General features: G+C 37.8%; 1 protein-coding gene across 1 annotated transcript; it reads right to left on the bottom strand.

Moving 5' to 3' along the window:
* Nucleotides 1–932: 932 nt before the first annotated feature.
* On the bottom strand, nt 933–14,204 carry LOC132824544 (galanin peptides-like). Its single transcript, XM_060839177.1, has 5 exons — nt 14,124–14,204; nt 11,527–11,581; nt 8,023–8,109; nt 7,547–7,624; nt 933–991 (listed from the first exon to the last, which is right to left on the bottom strand). Exons 1-5 carry the CDS (start codon nt 14,202–14,204, stop codon nt 933–935), a joined length of 360 nt encoding a protein of 119 aa, XP_060695160.1.
* Nucleotides 14,205–19,884: the final 5,680 nt, after the last annotated feature.

Genomic DNA, 19,884 nt, shown 5'->3' with positions numbered 1-19,884 from the left:
ATCTTTTCCCACAATTATATAGGTATGTTATATTAATATTACATAGGTAAGGCAAATTAGGAAACAGCGAAGAATTAAAAAAAGACATAAATCACCCACTATGCTGAGAGCAACGGAGATTATTAATTATTGGATATAGTAGCTTCAGATAATTAAGAGCACATTAGAAGATTAAACAATGCATTTATTCAGTCTTGTCTTCAGAAATGTTTTTCACTCAACTGAAGGAACATTCATTTTGTTGTGATTGGTTGTTGGGTGGTCACAAGGTGGGAGGAGACAGTGCAAAAACTTGGGAAAATTGACCAAAGAGACTGTGTTGAGATCAACTGTACATTTTGCCTGTGTATTTAAAGCACAATATTATTCTGAAAGACATTTGATTACCCCTCCGGTGAAAGATTGAATAATGTGTCAATATAAAGGGATTGTACCATGTCCCTGACTAATGTTTCTATTATGCTACTCCACATATAACCCTTTGAAGTTATGTAACTGTTGTAATGAAAGGCCCATTTAATAGGGGAATATAGGTTAGTTGCTACAGCAAGTCCTTCTTACTGAGGCATGAAGGGACCTGTTAGCATTTCTTGTTGTAGTTGAAGGTACACTGATGGGCTAAGAGAATAACAGCAATAATTAGATACTTATGGACTTCTCAGTGACATTAGTGCTGTTTTGCACAGGAAAATTAATTGAGAAAATAAATTCTAAGCTGTGAAATACAATTGTTGCAGCTGCTAATTTTATTAGTTTTCACCTTTTCAGTTTGGGAATGCAATTAATTTCACAAAGTATTGATTTTAATACTAAGTCAAAGATACTGGAAGTCGATTGAGATTTCTGATATCAGTTATATTTGATTTGTTCACTGCAGAGATTGGGCTGCAGTCACTGATTCCACAGTTCACATTCCAGACGAGTTGTTCCAACTACGGTTGGGGAACTTCAGATGATAACAGTGATGGCAGATTGTCAAGGGCCCCAATCTCTGAAACAAATAATGTTCAGTACAGTCAAGTTCACAACATGGAAAAATTTTATTAGTGAAGCAAAGCTGAATACAATCTTAAACTCTTTTGCAGTTTCCATTGTGTAAAATTGTAATATTGTTCTGGGAACATAGTTATCTTTAAATATTTCACACGAAAGCCAGAGGCCAGAGGCCAATTTTTAAAAAAATATTTTAAGCCATAAGCATAGAAACAGACCCTCTGGTCCAATCAGTCCATACCCATCATAATCCTAAACTAAACTAGTCCCATGTGCACTTGGTCCGTATCCCTCCAAACATTACTTATTCATGTACTCATCAAAACTCTTAAATGTTGTAACTGTACCCTCGTCCACCACTTCCTCTGGAAGTTCATTCCACACGTGAACCACTGTGTAAAAACGTTGCCCCTTATTCTAAATCCCATTTCAAACCTTTCATTCCTGGTAAAATCTTGGTGAACCTTTTCTGAGCCTTCTCCCTTCTCCAGCTTAATTATCTCCTTCCCATAGCTGGGCGACCAGAAGTGGTCATGGTAATCCAGAAGATGCCTCACCAATGACTGGTACAATATCAACATGATGTCCCAACTCCTATATGAAGGCAAGCGTGCTAAACACCTTCTTACCCACCCTGCTTACATGTGACCACCTTGTGGTGATGAAATTACTGTCAAAATCCAACAGTCTAAAGATTTTTAAATGATACAAAGTCTAAAGAAAAAAAAATTGTAGCGTCTCTAATTTAGCTCATAACATTGACTCTAACTATTCGATGGCAAAAACAATAACTCATCTTATATTGTAATCCCAGAAAAAAATGTATATTTTCAAGGTATTAACCCTATTAATTCATCCTCAGTCTTTCACAAATTTTAGGTTGCCACTCACCAACCCAACTTCTAATTAGACTTTGCTCAATCAATTCAAGCCTGAATCACACAACTTGCATCCAGTATTGTGTTCATCTCACTTTCCTATATTTTGTAATTTCTAATCATGTACCTTAAATATTTATGTTGGACAGGATGTAAAACATCCAATTGTATTAACTATAATTGATTCTAGTCAATTGTCTAATCCATCATCATTTATAAACAAAAGATAGTCAGTCCCTGGGTTGCGAATGGATTTTGTTCTGGAGTCTATTTGTGAGTCTTTGTACAGAAGTTGTAATACAATGCCGGACAATACAAAGCAGTTGTTGGTAAGTACAGGAAACGTTTGAATATTGGGTCTTTAAAGTTACATCTTTTTACGGTTTATGTTTGTAAGTACAAGCATTTTGTAAAATAAAGAGTCGGAGATCTCCAACGTACAACGTAGCTATTCAGTCTCGCTCATCTCACCTTAACTATTCATTATTTTCAGTAGAACATTGGAACTGCAACATGAGAAGGGCATTCAATTGAGTCTGCCATTCAGCCATGATCATGACTAATCAAATACTTCAATGCTTTCTACCCATCCCATCCCTATAAATCTGTAGGCTATTAATTAGAAAATACATCAATCACTTCCTTAGTGATACTCAGACTGAGCTTCGACAGCCCTTTGGTGGAGAATTACAAATGTTCACAGTTCAGTAAAAACAAAATTCTCATCCTGGACTTAAGTGGCATCCACTTATTTTTAAATTGTGTCCCCTGGTTCTAGACAGCATTTAGCCTGTCTATCCTTTTCGACATTTTGTAGGATTCAAAAATATAACCTCTCGTTCTTATAAACTCTAGGGAATACAGGACAGTTTGCCAATCTTTCCACAAAAGAACCCAGCCATCCTGGGAACAAGTCTGGTGAAACTTTATTACACTCACTCCACAGCAATATTATCTTTCCTGAGACAAAGACACCAAAATTGGGCATAGTACTTCAGGCTCTTATGCAACTGCAGAATCAAGCTCTTATGCAACTGCAGTGAGACTTCACTATGCCCATAATCAAATACTCTTGCAATACAGGCTAACATTCCATTAGTCTTGCAGATAATTGCTGTTTTTCCATATTAGCCTTCATCGATTTATTGACAGGAACATGTCTCTTTGCATACGTATGCTATCAATCTGTTACCATTTAAGAAATACTCTGTGCATCTGTTCGTCTTGCAAAAGTGAATAACACTTTGTTGTAAACATTTTATTCCATCGCCTATGTTCATGCTAATGCACTAAACCTGTCCAAATTCTCCTGAAGCTGCTTTACACCTTCCTCACAATGCACATTCCCACTCAGCTTTGTATCATCCAAAAATTAAAATATTAAATTTTAGAGGTCCCCACCTCTAAAATCATTGATAAATAAATGAGAACAGCTGGAGTCCAAGTCTTGATTCTGTGGTACTCCATTAGTCACAGCCAACATGAGAATTACCTATTTATTCCTACTGTTTTCAGTCTGTGAACCAATTATTAATCCATGCTAGTATGTCAGTTCCCATCCCACATGCTTTAATTTTTCTAACCAGCTTATTGTGGGTATTTTAATCAAAAACTTTATAGAAGTCTAAGTATACTGCATCCATCAGCCCTCCTGTATCAATTGTTAGTAACATCTTTCAAAAACAGAACAGAACTCCAAGTTCATCAACATAATTTGCTGTTTGCAAATCCACCGAATCTATGTACAGATTATCTAAACTTCTATTAAATACATTCTTTAAAATACATTCTCACATTTTTCTGACTGCTGATGCAAGACCAACAGGTCTTTGGTTCCCATGTCCCCTTCCCCCCCCACCAGCGCTGCCCTCGCTCCCTTCTCAAATAGTGGAATGACATTTTCTACCTTCCAATCTTCAAAACATATAGGCTCCAAGATTACCAACGCATCCACTATCTCTATAATCACCTCCTTCAGCACTCTGGCATTCAGTCTGTTAAGTCACAGGCACTTCTCAGCCCTATTAAATTTCTCCAGTACATTCTTATTAATTCTAATTTTCTTAAGCTCATTCTCCCTATTCGTTGATCTCTATTTCTGAGAGATTTCTTGAATCTTCTGTGAGAAACAGAGTAATTGATTAGCTTCTCTGCCATTTCTCTATTCCCCGTTATAAAATCTCCTGATGGTGCCTGTACTGGATCTAAATTAGATAATTGTTTCCTTTTCGTGTATTTGTAGAAGCGTTGATAGCCCATTTTTGTTTTTTTGCTAGATTGCATTCCTATTCTCTTCTTTCCATCCTTACCAGTTTCTTCGTGTATTTTAAATGTCTCTAAATTCTCAGATTTATTGCTTTTTTTTGGCAAGTTTGGGCTTTTTCTCAGATCCAACCCTCTGAATCAGCATGGCCCTCTTTACCTGATCAACCGGTCTATCTTCCTTCCTATCTATCCACTCCATCCTTCACACCGATCTATCACAATAACCTACCTGCATTCACCTATCACCATTCCACCTAACGTTTCTCCAACCCCACACCCCTATTTATTTCTCAGTACCCTTCCTCCTCCCCAATCCTAATGAAGAGTCCTGACCGAAACGTCAACTCTTGCTCCTCGGATGCTGCCTGACTTGCTGTGCTTTTTCTGGCGCCACACCTTATTGACTTTGACTCTCTAGCATCTGCAGTCCTCACTCTCTATTTTTCTTTTAATGTTTTACAATCCCAAATTTCATTTGTTAGCCATGGATGACTGACCTTGAGTTTTTGTACCTCAAAGGGATACAGAGTTGCTACAAGTCACAATAGTTCTTTAAAGACTACCACTGGCTATTACAGTCATATGTGTTAATGTGTTTTTCAAATCCACCTCCGGCATTTTTTGCCTCATGCCTTCATAGTTTTCTTTATTCAAATTTAATACCCTTGCTTCAGAGTGAAATAATTCTGAAATAATAATGTAAAATTTTGCTGTGGTCACTGTTAGTTAATCCTATTCATTACATAACCCTATATGTAAAAGACTGTGTCCTCTAGCCCTCAACATACTGCTTTGAAAATCCCTTCCTCGTACTCCAGAAATTCATTTTCTGTAGTTTGAGCACAGTTGGTTTGCCAAGTCTTAGTGCACACAAAAGTTATCTTTGATAATTGTGTTGCCCATGCCACATTTTCCTCTCTTCTCATGATAAATATTAAAGCGCTAAACTACCATTTTCTTTGATGCCTATAAATAATTTCAACTAATTCTGTGTCTTAGCTATACTCAAAAGATTTCATACAGGGAATCTTAGAGCCTTCAGGGTTCAAAAGTTTAACAATTTTAGAGCATGATTACTTCCTTCCATGCCTGTTACCCACACCACATCCAGGTCCTCTGATAACAGGGGTTGCTTTAAGCAAAGCCAACCCATTTTCACCTGTCTAGTTTTCTTCCCTTGCTTGCTATCGATAATTCCTTTGTCTGCCTGTCTTTTCTGACTCCCTGGACTCTCCAGAGAATTTGTTTCTAAGTATGTAAGCTGAGCTTGAAGGTTTGTTTTCAGATTTCACATCACCATACTAGGTAACATCATCAGTGAGAGTCTCCGGTGAAACGCTGGTGGTATGTCCCGCCTCTGTTTCTTTCTTTCAATTTTTTTTCTTTCAGATCCCCAACAACAGGAGTTCTTTGTTCTTCGAATCAGAGAGCCTACCTTACTAATGTAGTGATCCCATCTCTTATCACTGGCACATCTCCACCTCCTTTTCATCATTCTTCCTAAAATGTTAAATAGCCTTCAACATTCATTTCCTTGTTCTGGTCACCATGCAGTCATATATCTGTAATAGCAATTAAATTATACCCAGGTATCTGTATTTGTGCCTTCAGATCATCACTTTGAGAGAGTGACGCATGCATTCAAGGTATTGTTCCCTTAAAATTTAATCTTTGTCATCATTCTGCTTTTGAAGCATATTCTGTGTGGCTAAGCTTATCTCTGAGTCAGCGGTTACTATTTTACTCAACTCAAATCCAACCCTTTTGGTCAATTTATTTAATAGTTTCAATGCTATTTTGGAAATCTTGCATCCAATTGTCGATCACATCCATCTGAATTACATGCTAATTTGATGTTATTCTTTCATTTCAAAGTCACTCTCATCCAAACCTCCAATGTGAAGCAAATCATATTCTTTCAACTTCAACAAACCTTATCAAGTCACAATTCACCTTTGAATTAAAAAAATTGTTGGATTATCATGGATTCAATCACAAGCTCAAAACCAATCCTGTGCATTAAAAGCAGTGCAGTTCTTTTGCTGAATTCACTCATCTGACAGCATGCCTTCAAAATATCATGTAGACCAACTGTTTTTTAAAAAAAGTACTGAATATTGGCTGTCACATGAAAAATGAGTTAGAAAGAATGCACAGTGGGATATTTGGTGTAATTTTAGCTGCAGGTGTGATCAACAGTAACATGTTTATTGGCAGATTTTTTTTAAAAAGTCTAAAAACAAACCGAAGTTTGGTAATTTCTACAATTGTCAAAGCAAAGGTGATGTGATTGCCTCAGACCATTTGGATTTAATGATCCGATATTTGTAAACGCATAACATGTAATGTTCAATATATACAGAAGGCTAGTAGGACTATAATTTGAAAACAGAAAGTGTAATTTAAAATAAACATCACTAACTTTTGCTCAAAATGGTCAAGTTACTTCACCAGACAAAGTAGTCAATGTTTAGTTCAAACACAGTAGGGAAGTAATGAAAAGTCCTTATAGTATAATTAGTTATCATGTATGCAAATATTCCTAATTTTATGTCCAGGTTAAGTTGGGGCTCTTGTGGCACAGAACTGGTCTCCCTGCCTCATTGTCCCACCTGCTCTAAATATGTATCATAACAAGTCTGAACAGATTGATTAAAGATATCAACATCCAACCTGGTCAATCTTACTATCTTATAGTTCTTATTTCACTCACTTTGCATCTAGTTGAAAGTTTACCACCCAAAGGAGTTTTTGATTTTAATTATGTGTAGCAAATTGCAAATATAAAATTTTACATTCAACTTTTTTCAACCAATTTGTACCCAATTGGAAACCCATCCCACCTACTGATAGCCATAATCAACTAGATTAACCTTTTTTAGTCACCAACCCCAGTTGTTTCTTGTAGATTCTATGCTATGGCCATGTTTCTGTTTAAATACCTCTCACTTGCCTTTGTCCAATTCAATGATAATTACAAAATTTGCTAATTTAACATAAATCACATTTTTATTTTATCCACAATTACCATAGTTATCTTACATATGCAATATCTAACAAAAAAAACTTTAATGCTACTGCTATAAAAAACATTCATTAATTCATGAATCTCAAATCTGCCAATCTTGACTATCTTATTTAATCGAAACGTTTCCTGAACTTGCAGTCATTTATTTTGTCACACTTACATGAATGGATGATGTACATTTGAGTACAAGCTTGGAAATTAAGAGTCCAAAAGAGTCAGTGAACAGTTGACGCAAAATAAATAGGAACATAACAGGAGAAGAGCATACCGCTCACATTTTAATTAGATTATGGCAGACCAGAATGTTACTTCACTTCCTTTGGTTCCAAATTCTCCTTTTACACTTAGTATAGAATCTGCTTTCGCTATCAATTAGTCCTACCTTTTAGATGCAAGTATACAAGAAATTCAATGGCTATGCGAGCAGCACTTTCATCAGCAAGGTTTTGTAGCAAGTTACCTGAAAAATTGCAAATTAAGATTTATCATATTTAATCTAGAAATTTTTTTGTTCAATAAAGATTGCTAACATTCTATCATTAAACATTTCCAATCTAGATTGATGAACCAGATAGTGTAAATAAAACCCCAACAATAGTTCACAAAGGACAACTGATATGTAATCAATTTGTTACACCAACCATTTTTTAAATTCTTAATTATCAGAAAGTCAGACACTTTTGCCCTAACTCATCCTACATACTATGCTTTTCATTGCAATTGAATATGTTATTCTGTTTTGATTGAGAGATTTATTCCTTCTGATTTAGGAAGTACATTCACAGATTGTAAAACTAATTTGGGGCATTGGTTTTGGTCTGCAAAGTAGGGATGAACTAATTGACTACTTTCTCTTACCACGCTTAATTTCATCTTCAAGCTGCAGTTCACGTTTGCCAGCCAGGCCATTCTTGTCACTTAAGGATCGGTGATTGTCCACAGCATCTGTGATTAGGACAGTTACCAAAAGCAACGTTAAGAACTTTTATTAATCTGCAATACCAAAACTGTTCAACTAAATTGCAGAAGTGTAATGTTTACACTTTTCAGAATAATTTAGTGTTTAAATTTAATTTCATGTTGCTTGATGTAACTTAACAGTTCAATATCCATCCATTTTCAATAAGTTCTCACACAACATATAAAATTAAAGTACATGGGATTGAGGATATTGTATGGCCATGAATAGAAAACTGGTTTGCAGACAGTAAACAAAGGAATAATAAACAGGCCTTTTTCCAAATGGCAGGCAGTAATTAGTGAGATACTGGAGGAATCAGTGCCTGACCCCAGCTACTAATACCATACATTACAATTTCAATGAAGAAATTAAATGCAGCATCTCCATGTCCGCAGACAACAAAACCAGGTAAGATTGTGAATTATAAGGAAGATACAAAGATGCTACAATGTGATTTGGACAAGTAAAGTGAATGGACAAATACATGACATATGCAGCATAATGTGAATAAATGTGAAATCATTCACATTGGAAGCAAAAAAAAGCCAAATTATTATTAAATGGTGATAGGTTGGGAAAGGGGCAAGGTGCAATGAGACCAGCATGACCGTGTACACTTGTCTCTGAAAATATGCATGCAGGTGCTTCAGGTGGCAAAGGCAAGTGGTATTTTCACCTTCACTGAGAGGATTTGAGTATACATATTTCTTCAAGCATTTTAAAACTTCATTTAAATGCTCTTTTTAAATGATTGGAGATAGGTCATACACTTCGATACATTTCTGACCTTGGCATCAATGAACAATGTAAAATTTCCAGCAGTAGTCTGGATACCAACAGTGACATGAATCATAGCTATTTTGTCCATTCCTTAATCCATTTTAGATTTATTCTATGAACATAGCAAAATTGTAACTATTTTGTAATGAGATATATCTGCACATGCTGTCTGAAGTTCACAGTAAGAACTACTAGGTCAAACAAATATCAATATAACAGATCAAAAAGAATTTGTACATGCACTGCAATGAGATATTGTCATTTAATTGACCAGTGATGTGCCACAAGGTTCAGTGCTGGGTCCCCTGCTTTTCATCTTTTATATAAATGATTTGAATTTTAACATAGGATGTATAGTTTGTAAGTTTGCAGATGACACTAAAAGTGGAGGTGTGGTGGATGTGAAGAAGGTTGATTCAGAGTACAATGGGATCTTGATCAGATGGGCCAATGGGCTGAGGAGTGGCAGATGGAGTTTAGTTTAGATAAATGTGAGGTGGAAAGGCAAATCAGGTTAGGACTTATACACTTAATGGTAAGGCCCTGGGGAGTGTTGCTGAACAAAGAGATCTTGGAGTGCAGCTTCATAGTTCCTTGAAAGTGGAATCTCAGGTAGGATAGTGAAGAAGGAGTTTACAATGCTTTTCTTTATTGGTCAGAACATTGAGTGTCGGAGTTGGGACATAATGTTGCGGCTGTACAGGTCATTCGTTAGGCCATTTTTGGAATATTGTGTGTATTTCTGGTCTCCCTCCTATTAGAAGAATATTGTGAAACTTGAAAAGGATTCAGAAAAGATTTACAGGCTTGTTGCCAGAGTTGGATGATTTGTGCTGATGGGAAAGGCTGAATAGGCTGGGACAGTTTTCCCTGGAGTGTTGGAGACTGAGGGGTGTCCTGATAGAGATTTATCAAATCATGAGGGGCATGGATAGGGTAAATAGACAAGGTCTTTTCCCTGATTTGGGGGAGTCCAGAGCTAGAGGGCATAGGGTTAGGGTGAGAAGGGAAAAATATAAAAGGGACCTAAGGGGAAGATTTTTCACACAAAGGTTGGTGCATGTATGAAATGAGCTGCCAGAGGAAGTGATGGAGGCTAGTACAACTACAACATGTAAGAGGACTCTGAATGGGTATATGAATAGGAAGTGTTTAGAAGGATATTGGCCAAGTGCTGGCAAATGGGATTAGGGGAAGTGAGGAAATCTGGTCGGCTTGGACGAGTTGGACCAAAGGATCAGTTTTCATGCTGTACATCGCTATGACTCTAATCATCTCTCCTGCCCACCAAAGAACTAGGGTTCTGTTCTTTTCTTCCTCCTCACCTCAATAATAGTTTGAAGCTCATTACTTCTAATGTTTTCTAGCTTCGACCCAAATATTTAACTTTGTTTCTCACTCCATGGATGCTGCATGACCACCAACATCTGCTATTCATTTAGAATGCTCAGCATTTGCAATGTTTTATCTTTTTATATTGGAGGAACGTGGTTTATTATCCTTGGCTTTTTAGCCAGTGCCTATTCCATCAGAATAACCACTGTTGTATCTTACCTGTAATAAAAAAATCTAGCTGCTTCAACAACTCAATTGGTAAATACACTGTCAAAAATGACAGCATAGGAGGCTGAGGGGCAACCTTTATAGAGTTTTATAAAACCAGGTGGGGCATAGATAAGATGTATAGCCATGGCCTTTTCTCTAGAGTCAAAAGTCGTGGGCATAGGTTTAAGATGAAAAGGGAAAGATTTAAAGGGAGCTGAGGAGTAATTTTTTTCCTGCAGAGAATGGTGCATGTATGGAATGAACTGCCAGAGGAAGTGGTGGAGGCTGATACAGTTGCAACATTTAAGAGAATGGATATATGAATAGGAAGGTTTAGAAGGATATGAGCCAAATGCGGACAAATGGGACTAATTCAGTTTAGGAAACCTAATCAACATGGGTAAGTTGGGCTGAAGGGTCTGTTTCTGCACTGTATGACCTTATAGTGCAGCAAACACCCAAGTTAGACCTACATTTCATGCAGCCTGAGCTGATTTCAGCTAAGAAAAGTGTATGGACAATTACCTTGGTCATGTATAGACAATAATGTTTGGCACATCCACAACTGATTATTAATTACTGTTTCCTGATGGAAAGTGCATAAAACTAAGGAAGATACTAGGGTAGATCACTTGCAGAGCTGACTTATCACAAAATAATTCATAAAAGGTCAAAGTCTTTAAAAAAATGATTGAGATATTTCAGATTTTTTTTCCTGTAGATAGGATTCCACCAATAATCTGTTATGCCACACATTACATTAAGATATAGCCAGAGAACAGTTTCCTAAAAAATAAAATTAAGGATACGGACATTTCTCGGAAGGCGAACATTTATGGCCAAGTCCTAGTTGACTTGGAGAAGGTGATAATGGGCTACTTACTGGAACTATCACCATTATGGTAAAAGATATTCACACAATGCTGATAAGTACAATATGCCACCAACTGAAATACTGTTAAGATATTTAATTGACAGGGAACATTACAGTTTAGGAATTGAGATAAAAGATTGACATATCTTCAATGTATTACACATTTACAATATTATTTAGCACTTGCTAAAAGAATACTCACGTGGTCCTAGTAGGTATCCTGCACTGTTTAATGTCCACCCCCGTTTATCCTTTGCCTGCTACACAAATATTTCGTTATTACCTTTTCGGTACCCTGCAATCTACTAGAATAACAAAACATCCATGTATATTTTAAAACTTAGCAACTATTACCAACAGGAAAGCTTACATTGTACTGGTTCTCATTTAAAATGGTGAATAAAATAGAACAATATAGAAACAAGCTACTATTTAATAACATGTCATTTTCTATGAATTGACGTATCAATAGTTTTCTGGTCCTCATTTACAACTAATAAAAGAAAAAAATGCCATACAAAATGTTTAATTTAGAACTTGAGGACTGAGAATTTCAGAATACAACTTTGAATAAAAGAAAAGAATAGTTGGTGAGATATTCAGCAAGATGCAGTGGAAATTTCAAACTGACATGATTTGTAAAAACATGGGTTTGACTCCTTGAAAATGGAGTCACAGGTAGACAGGATAGTGAAGAAGGCATTTGGTATGCTTTCCTTTATTGGTCAGAGTATTGAGTACAGGAGTTGGGAGGTCATGTTGCGGCTGTACAGGACATTGGTTAGGCCACTGTTGGATTATTGCGTGCAATTCTGGTCTCCTTCCTATCAGAAAGATGTTGTGAAACTTGAAAGGGTTCAGAAAAGATTTACATTGATGTTGCCAGGGTTAGACGATTTGAACTTTAGGGAGAGGCTGAACAGGCTGGGGCTGTTTTCCCTGGAGTGTCGGAAGCTGAGGGGTGATCTTCTAGAGGTTTACAAAATTATGAGAGGCATGGACTAGGATAAATAGGCAAAGTGTTTTCCCTGGGGTTGGGGAGTCCAGAACTAGAGGGCATAGGTTTAGGATGAGAGGGGAAAAATATGCGGGGCAACTTTTTCACACAGAGGGTGGTACGTGTATGGAATGAGCTGCCAGGGGATGTGGTGGAGGCTGGTACAATTGCAACATTTAAGAGGCATTTAGATGGGTATATGAATAGGAAGGGTTTGGAGGGATATGGCTGGGTGCTGGCAGGTTTGTTTGGGATATCTGGTTGGACCGAAGCCATCTCTATGACTCTATGACTGATTGGGTAAAAAGTAGTAGATGTGCATTGAGTAAAATAATGTTTGCAAAAATAAAAGAAAAATATGATCAAAACAATTGCAGGATAGCTAGCACTCATAACAATATTTCATCAGTGTCCTGATGGGAAAACTGACCCAAAACAATAGGACCTGGTGAGCAATTTTAAACACACATCTTGTAGTTAGTTAAACATAACCTGGTGATATATTGATCTGTTTTGTGAAAATTCTGATTTGAATGTGCTCTCCTGAGCAGGTGGCAAAGACACTGTCCAAAGCTAACTGGGTGCAATGAGGTCTCAACTGTATTGTTTAACCATAACTTGAATGAATAACTGCTACAGCTTTCTTGGCATAGAAAAAGGCAATGAGAATATGATCTGGGACTAAAGGAAGCCACTTTTCTTTATTTTCCTTATCAAGCCAGAAGAGGTGCTTTTCCCTAGACCTGGGAGAATGTTTAGGTCACCTCTGTTCTGGAGTTGGAGTTGATCTCTTCCCTCACAGGACCCTCTCCCAAACTTGCTTATGACGTATCTTGTTTAAGAACCTTTTCTTTATGGAGGCTAATATTGTCTTCCTGTTTACCTGCACTCGCGTATATTTGCCTGCTGTCACCTTTTGTCCACTTTGGGCAAGCAGCTACTAAAGTCTGTGGAGTTAAAGTGTTGAGATATTCACTTTTGGTTGTTATCTGACACCGGCACAAATCCTTTGGGTAGTAAAAAATTCACCTTTTAGGAGAATCGAACCTACACGGTAGGTTTGTTCTGAACAGTTCTTACCGAACTATCTGCCTCTCTCGCTCTCTTTCCGCCTTCACCATCTCCGAATATTCCCTGAACACTGTCTCAAATATACGTTTCAGTGACGCTTATTGCACGGTAAAGTCAAAGACCCTACCTTCATAATTATCGTGTAGTTTCCAAGTCATAGATAGATACGCAGTATGACATTGTCAATAGTAACGTTTCAACTTATCCTTAATTAATAAGCAGCTGTCTGCAACCTACTGTAATTCTCCTCTTTGTAATTTTGAGCATTTATTTTTCTCTTATGTGTTAAAGTAACATCTGGTATGCGTTTAAAACACTACTTTCGTTTCGCATTTACTGGTATTCAATCAGTATTAACATAGTCGTCAGTATGATTATACTCAGTTACATTTTTTAATGAGGGAGTGAGCACTGCAGATACTGGAGATCAGCGTCCCGGAGTATAGTGCTGGAAAAGCACAGCCGGTCAGGCAGCATCCGAGGAGTAGAAGAGGCGACGTTTTGGGGCAGAGGGCTTTATCCTCTGTGCTCCTCGGATGTTGCCTGACCGGCTGTGCTTTTCCAGCAGCACACTCTTCAACAATTTTTAAAAGCCAATCCTGCATTTAAGTAGAAAAGGGAAATGCCGCTAAATGGGCAGCGTAAGGTCCGGACTTACACAGGAGGACGTTGAATTAAACGATACAGGAAGCATCCGAAATAAGAAAGTAGGAACTTCATAAACAACTCACCGAAAGGACGAGCCCGAAAGAATGGGAAACGGCGGCACACAAGACTAGAGACAGACAGAGGACACTGGCGAATCGCGGCATCTGAAAGCAGAGGGGAAGAAAGAAACAGCACAATTCCTACAGACATATCCCAGAGAAAAAGAGAACATCATTTGAAGACAACAACGTAAATTGAAAATTATTGGTCTGACTATTGTGATCTTCGGAGAAAGTGAGGACTGCAGATGAAGAAGGGCTTATGCCTGAAACGTCGATTCTCCTGCTCCTTGGATGCTGCCTAACCTGCTGCGCTTTTCCAGCAGCACATTTTTCAGCTATTGTGATCTTACCCTGTTTTTCCTCTGAGTGTTTTCTTCTAAATTCGACGATGTGATGTTACTGCTTCTATTGGTTGAAGCCCCGAGTATTGCTGAAATAACAATTTTGTCTCTTGACAAGAGCAATGTCTATCATCGCAGAAGTTATTGCAGAGAGTGCAGCGGGCTGTGTATTTATATACGAAACCAATCGGATCATCAATCTTCCTTCAGCGTCACGAGCTCTATTTTCTCTGTATGTCACCCCCATTAGATCCAAAATTACACCAATTAAATGAAATATACTTTTAGGTAATTTGGCTGCTGATAGACACGAAGCAGATAATTACATTTGACGAGTGCACTGTCCCAAAGGCTGGCTGCCCAACGCGTAAATTGCCTGGTGTCCGTTAGCTACGAATTACCACATCTGACTTTGAATCACTTTGTTTCCACGAGTATTAAAATTATTATCTATCCTCTTCAGAACTTTATATTTGCCGCGCGTGACATGTACACTTTCTAAACATTACAAAAATGTTAACTCTCCTTTCTCAGAATTAGATTATCATAATTTTTTTTCTCTTCCCCATGACGGGTGAACCGACATTGCAGCTCAAAATATGTGATTTCAATACTTGTAACCCTGGATATAATTAGATATAAAAGCACGTTGTTCCATGTCATTACTTATTTCAGAGTTGTAAATACAGGCCGTTATCTTAAGCTAGTCACAATTTCTGTTGTAATGAAGGTTTACAGGCCTCAGAAACACCTTTTCATTCGTTTGCGGGGTTGAGCAATTTTAAAATTTGAATGATGGCCGTGTACAACCCAGGCTCATAGTCCGCAGTAAATTAGGTCTACAAAGCAGTAGTTATTTAGATGACACCAAATTTATGGACTCAAAACTTTTGAAAGTTTTAGGTAAAAGGAACTACTGAAGAAGATGTGAAACTTCACTCTTAAGGTTCTGAAAAAAAAATGAATGTGCAATCATCCTGGAGTTCAGCATAGTAGGAGTTTGTGTGTTGAAGATCACCCAGGGAGTTCACCTTGCTGCACGTTGTTTATTGTAGTTATAGATAATGATGACAGTAGCTCCAACTCCTTTTCCACCACACGGCTGAGAAGGAATCATTCTCACTCTTGTATTGGAAAAATTCGGAGGTTGACAACAACTTATTTGGCTGGCTTTTGACCATCAAATGGAACTCTGACTCAATGGCAGAGACCCTGTCCATTGTACCACAAAATTTCCACTAGGGATCCAGTCGTATTAAAAATGTAAAGCTTAAAGCAGCTGTACAGAATTCATCCATATTACAGTAAGAATTTGTTTTGGTATAGTTGTTCATGTCCTCAGAGTGTCTTGAAGTCATTTACATCCAATTCAATTGTGTAATGATCAGGTGAGGAGTGATGATCTGCTTCTCTCAGTTTATTTTCTTCTTGATTAGCCATAACATTTTTTTAAAGAATACAGTGTAATTAATTAGATCAAAATTAAGGAGTAAAATGCAAGGTTTTCTTGAGTGAAGGAATATTCTTTTTCGGCTACAACAGTTTAACCATACACATCCTGGCGCAAATTTAATAAAGGGACAGAAAAGGAGAATTGCGTGAGACTGAATATAGACAGAGAATGCAGCTTTACATCCGAAGATTTCTCCCAGTGACCTGACCGACATTATTCTTAAAACAGCTACACCAAAGGCATGTGGCTCTGTGGCTCTTCATGGGAACTTCTTGGAGATAAATTGTATGGCACTTAAACTGTCTTTAGTTTCCTGGTTGCACTTATTATCTGTGCCTGTGTGTTTGATGTCACTTCTTTTTAATCGTTCTCTTTCGCTCAAGAAAATCTCGCAATTTGACTCCCTAATTTTGATCTAATTAATTACCTTTTGTTTAAAGGATAATGACAGTGTTCTTTAAAAAAAAGTGTTATCACCATCCTAGAGGAGGATAAACTGAGAGAAGCAGATCATCCCTTCTCACCGTGTGTCGAATGAGAGCCGGGGTCAAGTCCCACCTGCTGGAGAGGTGTGTAATTATATATCTGCACAAGTTGATGGGGGCGGGTCAGACTGCGCAAGCGTTAACATGGCAATGTTTCTCTTCATAGGTGCTGAATGTTTACTTCCAATATTTTCTGAAATTATTTCAGATATTCAGGGGAACTAGATTGGAGTGGGATATCCGGTTGGCATGGACGAGTTGGACCGAAGAGTCTGTTTCCGTGATGAGTCTGAACCTTGAAGAAAATCCCATGTGATGTTCGAGACCATGTGACAGCGAGGCGAGCGCGTGTTCTGCAGCCGAGCCGCACGTGCAGTCCCGCACTTCGTTCAAACGTAGTTGGAATTCGGAGCGCGTGGGTTTAAGTGAACTGCCGGCACGGGAGCCCTTACCGGGGTTGCGGTAGTCATGGGGGTGGCGCTCAACGGAACGTGGGACTTATCGTGGCGCGTTGTTACTAAAGGCGACGACCTGTTGAACATGACCAGCTGGGACTTTGAAGAATTTCCAAGGAACAGTTTGAAGAAGAATATGCATTTCAGAAGAGACGTCGCCAAAATCTTGGGTGAAAATCTTCCGCATGTCATTCTGTTCATCTTTGGAACCTTTCTATTCGGAGGTAAAGTCACGTCGTTTTGTTGGTCACAATTTACATCAACGAGAGATGGAGATGGATGAGTCGAGTTTGTGCACCATAGTCACGGTGATTTTGGTAGGGGATGATTCAGTGCCGCGTCAAGGGTGGATATCTGATTGGAAAAGTTCGATAATGGAATTTGAAGAAATGACTGATATATATGTACTTTTAGATCTTCAATATTGCACCCACTAGACTTTTAGATAAATTCATGTATATTGAATTAAGAGCTGAGCACAGAATGGCTGTAAACCTGGCTATGAAACAGAAAGGAGTAGGTTTAAAGGTTGGTTGCCGAGACTGGCGGAAGGTGGGATGTGGTACTGCATAGGGATCATTATTGGAACGACAATTCATGATTTTAAAAGAAATAATTTGGACTCCAGAATCTGAACTACTGTGACAAAATCCATGGAGAGGTTTATAAGTTTATATAATTAACATCCTTATAGTGTGAGGGTGCATTTTGGTAGGAAAAATAAGGAAGCTGCCTATTACTTAGAAAATAAGAAATTAAATGTGCAGAAGAGTAAATGGATCTGAGGGTTTACATTAGCAAATCATGAAATATTAAATCAAATCAAAATGCAAGAACTGTTGACTTCATTTCTGGAATAATAGAATTTGAAATTGTCAAGTTACATTAAACTGTGATGTAGGCCCTGAGTAACATCATACTTAAAATACTGTGCCAAGTTTAAATCTCTGTTGTACAAAAGGAAAAGAAGTTTGAAAAAATTCTAAAAATGCATATACAAGGATGATATCAGAGCTGAGAGGATACACCCATCTGTTTTGGGTTGATTTATCCAGAAAAGTCATGAAGGGTTTCATAGTGCTGATTATAGGTGAACTTCAGGAAGGCATTTGCTAAAGGCTTACCAAGAAGTTAGAAACTCATGGAATTAAAGGCAGTTTGGCGGTATGGATTTGCAGTTGGCTCATTGACAGGTTGTGAAGAGTACCAGATTGATGCTTTTGAGACTGGCACATGGTTTCCATAAGTATTTCTCAAGATTCATTTCTAAGTCAGTAACTTTTCAATTCTTATTAATGACCAAGACCAGGTGTCAGCAACCATTTTTATCTGAAGGTTATTCTTTTTAAAAATGCCTAAAATGAGCACTATAGGAATCTCAAGTTAAAAATTTGACATTCCTGAACCAAATGTTTGGCAACTTGTCAAATGTCTTGTAGAATGCATTATCTGCATCTTTAGTTCAATGCTACATTTTAAATGTATCGTTACAAAATAATCTAACTCTTCATCATTGCATTTGTACTGTGTTTGTTTATTTTTTAATATCATAATGTTCCTTTTATAATCACCTTGGATTAAGGTGCATATAATTAAATGCATTTTGTAGGTTATGGATTCATAGTTTTAAAAAAAAACTCAATTCATATTCAGAATAATTTAAATTATGAAGCACAACAAATAATAATGGTTGCAACCATAAAACCTGTTTCTTGAACCAAAGGCATTATCTCTAACCATGTGTATCTATGGATGTAGGTTTGCTCACTGAGCTGGAAGGTTAATTTCCAGATGTTTTGTCACCTTACTAGGTAACATCTTCAGTGGGACTCCAGGCGAAGCACTGTTGATAATTCCTGATTTCTATTTATATGTTTGGGTTTCCTTGAATCGGTGATGTCATTTCCTGTGGTGACATCATTTCCTGTGGTAATGTCATTTCCTGTTATTTTTCTCTGGCGTTGGTAGATGGGGTCTAACTCAGTGTGTTTGTTGAGAGTTCCAGTTGAAATGCCATGCTTCTAGGAATTCTTGTGCGTGTCTCTGTTTTGCTTGTCCTCGGATGGATGTGTTGTCCTAGTCGAAGTGGTGTCCTTCCTCATCTGTACGTAAGAATACTAGTGAGAGAGGGTCATATTGTTTTGTGGCTAGTTGATGTTCATGTATCCTGGTGGCTAGTTTTCTGCCTGCTTAAATAATGTAGTGTTTGTTACAGTCCTTGCACGGTATTTTGTAAATAACATTAGTTTTGCTTGTAGTCTGTATAGGGTCTTTCAAGTTCATTAGCTGTTGTTTTAATGTGTTGGTGGGTTTGTGGGCTACCCTGATGTCAAGGGGTCTGAGTAGCCTGGCAGTCATTTCCGAGATGTCTTTGGTGTAGGGGGGAGTGGCTAGAGTTTCTGGACGTATTTTGTCTTCTTGTTTGGGTTTGCTGCTGAGAAATCCCCTACATCAAAAACATTGTGTAAATGACTGCCAGACTACTCAGACCCCTTGGCATCAGGGTAGCCCACAAACCCACCAACACACTAAAACAACAGCTAATGAACTTGAAAGACCCTATACAGACTACAAGCAAAACTAATGTTATTTACAAAATACTGTGCAAGGACTGTAACAAACACTACATTGTATAAGCAGGCAGAAAACTAGCCACCAGGATACATGAACATCAACTAGCCACAAAACAATATGACCCTCTCTCACTAGTATTCTTACGTACAGATGAGGAAGGACACCACTTCGACTAGGACAACACATCCATCCGAGGACAAGCAAAACAGAGAAATGCACGAGAATTCCTAGAAGCATGGCATTTCAACTGGAACTCTATCAACAGACACATTGAGTTAGACCCCATCTACCAACCCCTGAGAAAAATAACATCACTACAGGAAATGATGTCACCACAGGAAATGCCATCACTAATCTAAAGAAACCCAAACATATAAATAGAAAGCAGGAATTATCAACAGTGCTTCACCTGGAGTCCCACTGAAGATGTTACCTAGTAGGGTAATGAAACATGTGGAAATTAACCTTCCAGCT

This window comes from Hemiscyllium ocellatum, chromosome 18, assembly GCF_020745735.1.
Source record: "Hemiscyllium ocellatum isolate sHemOce1 chromosome 18, sHemOce1.pat.X.cur, whole genome shotgun sequence".
Taxonomy (NCBI): Eukaryota; Metazoa; Chordata; class Chondrichthyes; order Orectolobiformes; family Hemiscylliidae; genus Hemiscyllium; species Hemiscyllium ocellatum.
Note: the sequence above shows the minus strand (reverse complement) of the source record. Positions and strands in the feature narration are given on the sequence as shown.

Bases quoted from the DNA above. Each gene is read 5' to 3' on its own strand.
- LOC132824544 (XM_060839177.1), bottom strand. From the start codon at position 14,204: ATGCCGCGATTCGCCAGTGTCCTCTGTCTGTCTCTAGTCTTGTGTGCC. The intron at 8,110-11,526 runs GTGAGTATTCTT...TCCTAATCACAG, and splicing joins AGGATACCTACTAGGACCAC to ATGCTGTGGACAATCACCGA. The intron at 7,625-8,022 runs GTAAGAGAAAGT...GCAATTTTTCAG, and splicing joins TGAAGATGAAATTAAGCGTG to GTAACTTGCTACAAAACCTT.